The 11,433-nt window shown below is 49.0% G+C and overlaps 1 protein-coding gene across 2 annotated transcripts in view; it reads right to left on the bottom strand.

The window, feature by feature from the left end:
* Positions 1-9,246: 9,246 nt before the first annotated feature.
* Positions 9,247-11,433, bottom strand: part of LOC125723978 (TGF-beta receptor type-1-like) — a 36,031-nt gene continuing 33,844 nt past the window's right edge. For both annotated transcript variants that reach the window (XM_049000795.1, XM_049000796.1), the window contains one exon: positions 9,247-10,897. In XM_049000795.1, coding sequence (XP_048856752.1) covers positions 10,772-10,897 — 126 coding nt within the window. In that variant the 3' untranslated portion in view covers positions 9,247-10,771. The remainder of the gene's footprint in view (positions 10,898-11,433) is intronic.

The following is an 11,433-nucleotide window of genomic DNA, read 5'->3' as shown; positions in this document are numbered from 1 at the left end:
ATCTGCTCCAGCCGCGAGGCAGCAGCATCCAATGCAAGTCAGCGCCTGACCTCAGGCAGAAAGCACAAGTGTTACGGTGCGAAGTGTTTTAACGGACTGCACTAAAATACCGACTATTAAACTATTCAGGTTAATGGTAATGTTTTCTCGCTTTACATACCACTGCATTTGCGTGAAGCAGTTACGCTACAATCTGCATTCATACTCCATCATCCATTAGATTTTTCTTCTATTTAACATATAGTCTCATTGAGCTGCGACTACTATTCTGAGAAGATATTTCAGCACCACTTTACAATAAGGCTCCTTTTTGCCACTTGTAAATGTGCCCTTGAGAGGTAAAGTGGGCTAACCCACAAAAACAAAGTTTTCAGGAAATGAGCTCCAAAGTTGAAAAATTAAAAAAAAAAAATCAGTATGACTAGACCCTACAATTGATATATATCATAGGTAGCACAGAGGTATGACTTAGATAACTTATCCAATTGAAAATCAATAAAAGGGGTCAAAAATGTGGGATAGTCCACTTTACCTCTCAAGGGCACAAATGGTAGTAACTCACTAATAAAAAGAAAACTGTTATAACTGTAAATTATTCATTTTTAAATTTAACAAAAATGTTACAACCTAATTAATTACCAGATTATAAACCATTCATACCCCTTTATATGGGGTGCCTTATTGTGAAGTGGCGCCGATATTTCATCTCTGAAAGGTAGCCTAAGAGCTGGGGGATTGTGAGATAATGACATGTGAAACCCTGTCATATTATCAGCTGTGATCGAAATAAAGTTGAAATAAACTGTTTTACGGGGAGTAAATAAGACTTCGTAAAACTAACGCTGTGACATAAAATCGACATACCGTATGGGAAAAATGGATCTAGTACATTTTACTGTGTCTATAAGCTTCAGAGCTCAAAAGTCTTGGCTAAAAATGTCTGTAATGTGATTTTTACAATTTCCCAGCATGTCTGAAAATAGGTTTTTGAAAAGTATATGTTTAAAGTTGATTTTAACAAAAAATAACATTCTAAGTGGTCTCAGATTATTGGTGCTGAGTTTGCGCTAAATAAAAGCACATGTAATAAATGTAATAAATGTAGTAAATGTTTTTTAGATAGGTGAAATATTTTTAAATGCCAAGGCATGTCAGACTACCCTGACAGTGGCTGAGAGGCCTCAGACTCCAGAGGGTTAACTGGTTTTCTCAGTTTGCCTGTAATACGAAGTGGGGTTACTGGCTAATCGGGGTAACTTGTTGGATTTAAGGTACCACAGCTTAAATGGACTTCATATTCGTTTAACATTTCGCCCAGACTACCTTAAATTCGGCAAGTTACCTCAATAAGCTGGTAACCCCGCTTCGCAGTACAGGCCACTGGTTAAACATGATATATAGGATTTTGGATTTATCACAGAGGTGCCCAGTTAATACGCATTCCGGCCCAGGAGACCCATTCGGAGAGCGCATGTGAGAGGTCCGCTAACATAATGCTTCAGATGGCCCAGTGCAGGGACAGAAGATTGCAAGCAAACATTCTCATTAGCTACTCTCAATACCCTGAATTGCACTTAAGCCAATTTAGCAAACCACCTAGCAAAACTGCAAGATTCAGCGAGGATACAGGCCTTTCCAAGGGCACCTGAGGGCTTTTGCACAAAGCGTGCTGGCGTACCTCCGGGCATGGTTCTGCCCCTGCTGAAACGTGCCCATGCTCATGACGGGCACTGAAGAACTGGTCTTCTGAACTGGAGGGGGGGCACCAGGCGGCTCTGTGGGAGACTGGTAAGCTAACGGGGGTACAGTTGCCTGACCCACCTCCATTCCTACCATTTCCATGAGGTGTTCAGCATTTGAACAACATTTCAGTTTTTTCCTCTCTCCAAAGCTTACAGTTAAACCATGACTGGATTCGAGACGACAATAAAAACACAGGAAGCTTGAACATTTCCACGCACTGCGCAGATGTTCGGTCTTTCACTGCGCGGATGCTGTTGCATCACACAAACTTTCCATCAAGTAGCTTCAGAGGCATGTGGCCCCTACCTCCCCCGGATCATGGACCCCTCACCCCTGGCTCATCATCTCCACGTACAGCACGAAGCAGGTGTTTCCTGGCAGCAGATGGGCTCCAGCGGAGGAGCTGTCGGGAAACGTGACCGAGTGCTGACTCACCTCATCCTCACCTTGAGCGTGAATGAGGCTCTCTGTTCAGGGACAGGGTTGCAGAACAGCAGCATGCTATCCGCAGGACATGAGGGCCAGCGGCAGCCGTTCTGCCCAGTGGCTAACGCTAAAAAGCACATCCGAAAAATATTAAAATAAATGCTGTTGTACTGCAAAAAAGCAATTCTAACAAAGGCATCATTCTTCATTTGAGTTTGATCAATATTTCAGCTTTGTTATTGCCATCGGTAAGATGTATAGAGCTGGTGAGCTTTTGTTTTCGACACCCAAATAAAGACGACGACAAAAGAATGCACTGCATGCTTGCTGCTAACTCACCTGCGGAGGAGCTCTGAAGACGAGAAGCGGGAATCGCAGCCAGGAGCGAAACCTGCAGCTTGTTTGCCCTGAAAGGCAACAGGAAGCAGCCGGCGCAGGATTAGGACGCGTCCCGTGCCCCGGAGAGCCGCCCGGGACGTGTGAACTCGCCCTGGTACCATTACCCTTCCGTAATGAAACACATTTTTCACCTGTCAAGGATTAAAGCGCCCATTATAACACAAAAATCAGCGGAAGCCTTGAGACCATCGTGGGGCAAATTCAGTGTGTTTATTGCCCTACTGTCCCCTCTCAGCGGGACCCATCCCTGTGGTCTCTTCAGTGTAATGCCCAGGTGCACTGATGCATGCAGCATTTGAGGGGCAGGTGCTAGAAAAGAACTTAATTTTTCATGATCGGGATTTTGCATGATTGCGAAGGGCATTTGGAACATCAAGGAGGGACAAAAGGGGCAGGTGGTGTGTGTGTGTATATATATATATATATATATATATATATATATATATATATATATATATATATATATATATATATATATATATATATATATATATATATATATATATATATATATATATATAAAAAGTGTTAACTTGGTAAACGGCTTGGGGTTAAATTAACTTTATTAACATGCATGTAGCAGTGCCACACACCAGCTTTGTGCTCGGAGGAACAGGGCTGTGAGGCGGTGGATTCAGTTTAACGCTGGGGTTCGAAAGCCACCAGCAACGCCCTTCAAGTGCAGAGATTCCCCACTGCAGCTCTGAGAAGAGAGCCAGAGGCAACAGTGTGACCGGGAGGATCTCTCAGGGAAGAGCGATAAAGCTGATCTACAGCAGGTCACACCCGGTTAGTCTACCCGGGCGAAGGTCATCTTTAAGAAGCAGCATGAAGATTGAGCGACGGCTAGGAAAGGTGATGTTTTATTTACCGCCGCTGAGCAGAAACGCAGTGCACTTTCCTCTCAGGGCTTTCTGCCGCCGCCTGGCGTGACCCTCGCAAGGCGCGTTAATTACCCTCCTGGGATGCCCTCGCAAAACAAACAAGTGTCAGGTGCCGATTTCATTTCTGGATCACGGCCCTGTAGAGCAGACACGTCCTATGGTGCCTCCAAGAGGCCGGCGACGCGGGAAGCCACTCGTGTGATGTAACAGGGCTGCAAGTCCCCAACCGGGGAAGGAACAATGAACTATAAATAGGTATATCACTGGAGAAGGCAGCGGCAGGGTCAGTACCAGCGGCTCCAGACACGCAGACCTCCATCATACAGCCATACACTCTCGAGGGCTTCTAGCCGAACCGCATTCATACTGAGGTCCTACTGTTCCAGTCTACATGCGGCCATACTGGTCTTCTCTCTCGAATGTCATGGGTGGAGATAAGCCTTAGCTTCACAGCCACAGTACCAAGTGGGAGCAGATGTGGGAGCTGACTGCTGTTTGTTCTCTTTGATGACAGAATTAGTGTGAACAGTGTTGTTTATGCTGGAGCAGCAGGGAACAGGGATGGTATAGAAGCAGGCATACTGACAGCACATCAGAGAGTCCCTGAAGGGCGGTAACGGCAGAGGGGTCGGCAGGGACTCTCCGAAGGGCGGTAACGCGAGAGGGGTCGGCAGGGACTCTCCGAAGGGCGGTAACGCGAGAGGGGTCGGCAGGGACTCTCCGAAGGGCGGTAACGGCAGAGGGGTCGGCAGGGACTCTCCGAAGGGCGGTAACGGCAGAGGGGTCGGCAGGGACTCTCCGAAGGGCGGTAACGGCAGAGGGGTCGGCAGGGACTCTCCGAAGGGCGGTAACGCGAGAGGGGTCGGCAGGGACTCTCCGAAGGGCGGTAACGGCAGAGGGGTCGGCAGGGACTCTCCGAAGGGCGGTAACGGCAGAGGGGTCGGCAGGGACTCTCCGAAGGGCGGTAACGGCAGAGGGGTCGGCAGGGACTCTCCGAAGGGCGGTAACGGCAGAGGGGTCGGCAGGGACTCTCCGAAGGGCGGTAACGGCAGAGGGGTCGGCAGGGACTCTCCGAAGGGCGGTAACGGCAGAGGGGTCGGCAGGGACTCTCCGAAGGGCGGTAACGGCAGAGGGGTCGGCAGGGACTTTCCGAAGGGCGGTAACGCGAGAGGGGTCGGCAGGGACTCTCCGAAGGGCGGTAACGGCAGAGGGGTCGGCAGGGACTCTCCGAAGGGCGGTAACGCGAGAGGGGTCGGCAGGGACTCTCCGAAGGGCGGTAACGCGAGAGGGGTCGGCAGGGACTCTCCGAAGGGCGGTAACGGCAGAGGGGTCGGCAGGGACTCTCCGAAGGGCGGTAACGGCAGAGGGGTCGGCAGGGACTCTCCGAAGGGCGGTAACGGCAGAGGGGTCGGCAGGGACTCTCCGAAGGGCGGTAACGCGAGAGGGGTCGGCAGGGACTCTCCGAAGGGCGGTAACGGCAGAGGGGTCGGCAGGGACTCTCCGAAGGGCGGTAACGGCAGAGGGGTCGGCAGGGACTCTCCGAAGGGCGGTAACGGCAGAGGGGTCGGCAGGGACTCTCCGAAGGGCGGTAACGGCAGAGGGGTCGGCAGGGACTCTCCGAAGGGCGGTAACGGCAGAGGGGTCGGCAGGGACTCTCCGAAGGGCGGTAACGGCAGAGGGGTCGGCAGGGACTCTCCGAAGGGCGGTAACGGCAGAGGGGTCGGCAGGGACTCTCCGAAGGGCGGTAACGGCAGAGGGGTCGGCAGGGACTCTCCGAAGGGCGGTAACGCGAGAGGGGTCGGCAGGGACTCTCCGAAGGGCGGTAACGGCAGAGGGGTCGGCAGGGACTCTCCGAAGGGCGGTAACGCGAGAGGGGTCGGCAGGGACTCTCCGAAGGGCGGTAACGGCAGAGGGGTCGGCAGGGACTCTCCGAAGGGCGGTAACGGCAGAGGGGTCGGCAGGGACTCTCCGAAGGGCGGTAACGGCAGAGGGGTCGGCAGGGACTCTCCGAAGAGCGGTAACGGCAAAGGGGTCGGCAGGGACTCTCCGAAGGGCGGTAACAGCAGCGGGTCGGCAGAGATTTCTACATGTAAGGGGGATGTTCCTTCTTCCCCCAGCCACATTATGCAAGAATCGGCAACATCTGGAGGTGTGTGCATGTTTATATAATTATACAATAACGAAGAACAAATATCAATTAGCAGAGGAAATTACATGAGTCACATGACACTCTCTCTTAGTGAAGGGGAAACACCCAAGAACCCAAAGCCACCTCTCAGGGGGCTGCTTAGGCACCGGACTATGCAGTGTTGTGGAGTAACACAAATGACATAAACTCCAGTGCATCTCAATCTGAGCCTTTACTTTGCACAATGCTAGATCTGCTGTATACTACAAAAAGTAAATATAAAATGACATTATACCTGTACACATAGGCAGAGTACGGACTACAGCACTGCATATTCAACCACTGGTTTGTCCTCTAAAGATCTATGAACTATCAGCACACTGTGAGTAACCTGCATACTTAAATAATAATATATTACTTAAAAGATTACCTTAAAACACTTTCAGCATGGATAATGCAAAGCATTTTGAGAAAATGCAATGTGAAAACACACTAAAATGAAGATAAAGAAGATAAGCTTCTTCGACACTGCAATTGGGCCTGTCGCTTGGCTTTAAGCTAATCACAATTTGACCACGGGAAGATTTAGTTTGATCATATACATATAAACTGTCATTTGTCTGCGGCAAGATGTACAGAGTCCCTGCCAAATCATGCACAACAGCACCCTCTCTCGGCAAGCAATACCACACATCATTACACATCCCACACCTTATCACTAACATCTGGAGTAGGACTCCAGCAGACATACACACAGAGCAATAACAGATAGCGAGAAGTCGGGGTACAATTCTGAGGGGGGTTGAAACGCAAAGCTCAGATACGAATGTGCAATGAGCCTTTTGCAAAACGAATGAAAAATCCCAGATGATCTTTATATTGTATATGGCAATTAGAGAGAATTTGAAATCTCGCCACATAGCAGTAAATGTTTTATTTGAGTCTGTTGGGCGCACTGATAATATGCACCTTGTTTGCGAGTGTATATCCCGACTGTGGGAATACAGCGATACACACCGTCTCTCTGCCCGTCTGTCTCAGTCTGTCACTCACTCACTCGTCAGAGATCTATGTTCACTCTCCATCAACCAAAGCCAAGGCAGCGATTCCAGCGAACGGGTGAGGATGCATGATACCACAGACGCCGCAGCATCGGGAGCACGATTGGTACTGAAACGGAAATGCGCTTCTGGCTCGCAGCTGGACGCCTGATGCACATGCAGGTAAGCCGTGGGAAATGCGCCGGGCAAAGAGCCCGAAAGAAACACGCGCTCACAGCGATCACAGGCGCCCAAATCCAGCGTCGTCATCTTAACTTGCGGCGAGCGAACAGACATGCCCAGGTTAGTCAGTGATGGGTAACCTGACAGAGACACAAACTGCAGAATAGGGAAACATCTTTTTATTCACGTAACTGGACTATGTTAGAACTTAACATAAGCGTCAAACTTTCCTATGCTGATTGTTCAACCTTTTTGTACATCCTACAAAAAGTCAAAAGGTAAAACATTTAGAAATAAAGGAGACCGATCAGGTCCGTAGCAGGGATCAGTTCGGGGTGCCGCCCACCTGATCATTAAATCCAAAATAAAATATAGATACTGTACAAGGCATTTTTAATGCACTGTTCTGGGGAAGAAAAACATAGAACAGCTTTCGCCATCCTTTACACATCACAATTATGACAAAAAAAAAACAAATATAGACCGATGAAAAAAGTAATGTAATTACTTGCTACAATATGGGCACAATACAAACACAATACATTGTGAGTACCACTGACAGAGTATGTATCTTCAACTGAATATTTCATAGAAACAAAATAGCAAATTGGGAGGTAAAATAAACACATTCTGTACACAGAGGTAAGAACACATTGGTCTTTAAGAGAGGAGGTATGTTTCATTATTCTTCAGACTATGCATCTCTTTTAACAATTTCATTTTTTAAGTTCATTTTCATTTCATAATATACTTAGAAAAAAAAGTTAATGCAAACGGAAATCAATAACATGCAGTGTTATCATTCTTGGTGAAAAAAGATCCATTAAAATAATTAAAATAGTTAAACTCAGGCACTAAAAATGTAATAAAGCTTTTCCTCTATTGGTGCACAATGGTTTCACTGCCGCAGCCACACAGAGTTTGCAAATAAGCACCATAGCTGGCATGAAGCAAGCTGTGCCCTAGTGAGCTAGCCGCACAGCCCCTGGGGCACATGGAGGGCGGGGATACACAGGGCACTCGCACTGGCCGCTGACTGCAGGCTCCGCAGACTTAGCCGCACAGCCCCTGGGGCACATGGAGGGCGGGGATACACAGGCCACTCGCACTGGCCGCTGACTGCAGGCTCCGCAGACTTAGCCGCACAGCCGCAGGACCGAGGGAAGGTGGGGATACACAGGCCACTGACTGCCCTCGAGCCCTCGAGCAGGAATTGGAGGAGCAACAGTGCAGATTGAAAAGTTTTGGCTGCTGCGGCCACAGGTACCTGGGAGTGAGCAAGGGGCACCAGGCCATGTGTACCCCAACCGGAGGGCGTGTACCCCAACCGGAGGGCGTGTACCCCAACCGGAGGGTGTGTACCCCAACCGGGGAGCAACTACCCCATCCGGGGGCCGTGTACCCTTCAGCTCACTTTCCTTGATTTGGAAAAGAAAAGGCTGCTGGTGATTTTACACTAATGCATTGTACAACAAAATGACCAGGTGACGATGACCGCGTCACCATAACACCGTCAAAATGACTAGGTCACGATGACCGTGTCACCATAACACCGTCAAAATGACCAGGTGACGATGACCACGTCACCATAACACTGTCAAAATGACCAGGTGACGATGACCGCGTCACCATAACACCGTCAAAATGACCAGGTGACGATGACCGCGTCACCATAACACCGTCACAATGGTCCCAGAGAATGTGTCCTACTTTGCCACTGGCTTTCTCTCTGCAATCCTGTCGTTTTCATTCCCATTGCTGACGGCGTATTTTTATAGCAGCATTGCCTAATTCCATGTCCTTTGCGCACTTCCTACAGATTCCCGTTTAAATGCCAAATGCTGTTAAAACGTGCAGCTTGAACTGCTCCACGCACACAATTTCCTATGCACAACTTCTCTTTAAATGTACTTGAATAATTTACAGTATTAACATGTAATAGGATACAATCACATACTGTTTGCATGGCACATCATATTCCTAGGGCAAGTTCTTTTTGGTCAAAACAGGACAACCTGGTGCCGATTTTGGGTCAGAGTTATGGGCTGGTGAGAGGTACAGGCATGTGTTGTGCTTTAGACCCAGAGGTGAACCTGCATCTCACAGTTTTGTGCCCCCTCCTACCCAATTGCAGAGGGCGCCGCCCCCTCCCATTTCCAGAATGACCTGCCACAGGGCTGTAGGGAAGACTGCTGTAGCATTGGCTCAAACCGCTGGGCGGAAAGCGTCTCACACCTCAGTCTGCACCAAACCATGTTACCACACACGCTAGCTGGAACAGGCTCGCGGAAAGGGCACTTATTGCTAAGGAGGCCAGGAGCAGAACAAACAGTTATGATGAAAAGAAATTAGCATTGTCCAAGTTACATACATGACACAAACATGTAGTCTGAGTAAAATCACACACACACACACACACACACACACACATTACACATATACATACATACACACATATATATATTTGAATACAACGTTATATAGAAAATGTAGAAATAAATTATTTTGCAAATCAATGAAAAAAAAATCTTCCGCTGCACCTACCAGCATACAAGCCGTGTGGTAATATGGGGATGTACTGAACAGGATCCACTGCATCTGGCCAAAAGCTGCTCCTTACCTCCTTTTGACAGAGTGTGGCGGCCAAATCTATACGCTTCTAATGATGATTAACCAGATCAAACCAATATTGGTCCCGTAAGACATGCTCAGATTCACTGTGCAGCAGTCCGTCTGTAACAGCAATTTTTAAATCTGCATTCTTATAGAAAAATTGCCACAAAATGCTGACAAACCTATGGCTTAGTAAAATGTCCACTTGCTATATTTGAATAAAACATACCACTTGCCACGCCATGGATACACACGTGTGTGGAGACAGAGAGTGTGAAAGAGAGGAAGAACAGAGAGCAGAGTGTGTGAGGAGGAGTTAATGCTTCCCAGTGTGCGTGCAGAGGCACTACAGCATAGGGTGTGTGTGTGTGTGTGTGTGGGTGTGTGTTTGTGCGCGAGTGTGTGTGAACAGAAGAGATCAGGACCCTGAAGTGTCCCGGGTGGCTGCCTGTGCTGAGGTGGGGGCTAGAGGGCGGGGCTGCGGTTTGTAGCCCCGCCCTGCTCCCAGCCGCCCGACCCTCTGGGTCTCCAGTGACCGACGCGAGCGTGTGTGCAGGCCCCTCATGCTGATTGGCTACAGACAGACGGGACCCATTCACAGCGATGGCACTTTCTGGTAAGACCTGGTTTGGAAGGCATGGTCGTACTGAGACTGCAGTAACTACATATATATATATAAATATACCGGCGTATATGCGTGCATATGTATGTGCACGTGTGTGTCTGTGTCCACATGGAGGTGTACATGCGTGACAGACAGGCATGTATACACTACATGCATGCACATACACACACATACTGTATAATATTGCATATGTCATAGCATGTTTGCCAAGACTGAATGAGGTCATGTCCAGTTTTTGTATGAAAACACAATTGTAAGAAATAGTCATCTGTCAAATTAACAACAAAGAGGGGGAGTAACTAAAGATGGACCCCCCCTCTCTCCCAGGCAGACAGGAAGGAGAAATGCTTATTCAGGGTACCTGATAATAAAGAGATTCAAAACAACATCTGGTTCGTTTCATTCGTAGGTAATACAGCTCTGAGCTTCTCTGCCCCCCACATCCCTCTGATGTTAAGAGCAGGCCTTTCTTGCTCCTCCATCTCCCAGTTTGACTGGGCTGCCCTGTGTATGTTCATCGGGGAAGGGGGGGTAGTGTCTCAGCACAGAGTTCAACAGGGAGCTATCGTCCTATGCAGAACCAGCAGGGGGTGCTGTGGGATGCGACCTGCTGTCACCTCGGCGAGGTAGAACTAGCATCCTCTCGGGCGTGAAGTGACAGTGAGAAGGGGGCGGCGCTGGGACTGAAGGAAGGGAAAGGCAGCAGGCTGGGGGGGGGGGGGGGGGGGCTCTACATCTTGATGCCCTCCTGCTGGCTGAGCTGGGACAGCGACTTCTTGATGCGCAGGGCGGTGAGGCGAGCGGCTCCGCTGGCATACCAGCACTCCCTCATGATCTTGGCCATAACGCGCAGGGCCTGGGGGGCACAGGATACGCAGTCACGCACGGCAACCAACAGCATCACGCACGGCAACCAACAGCATCACGCACGGCAACCAACAGCATCACGCACGGCAACCAACAGCATCACGCACGGCAACCAACAGCATCACGCACGGCAACCAACAGCAAATGTTTATTTTAGTAATAATTTGAATTTAAGATGTTTTAGCCCCCGTTTGCTATGTAGGGGAGCATTTCCCAACTCGGTTCTCTGTGGGACCCACAGACATTTTTGCTCCCTCGCAGCTCCAGGAGGGCGGACCACCTGACAGGGTGCTGGGAGGGAGCAAAAATGTCTGTGGGTCTCCCAGAGAACAGAGTTGGGAAATGCTGCCCTACATAGCAAACAGAGGCTAAAACATCTTAAATTCAAATTATTACTAAAATAAACATTTAACCATCAATAAGTGAAAAAAAGCAAAGCGGCATAAATCACATCCCTTTATGGCACAATGCAAGGAACCAACAGTAAACAAAAGGCGGCTGAGATCTGATCAGAGCCGGAATGCG

Source organism: Brienomyrus brachyistius, unplaced genomic scaffold (assembly GCF_023856365.1).
Source record: "Brienomyrus brachyistius isolate T26 unplaced genomic scaffold, BBRACH_0.4 scaffold53, whole genome shotgun sequence".
Lineage (NCBI taxonomy): Eukaryota > Metazoa > Chordata > Actinopteri > Osteoglossiformes > Mormyridae > Brienomyrus > Brienomyrus brachyistius.
This window is presented reverse-complemented; position numbering and strand designations above follow the sequence as displayed.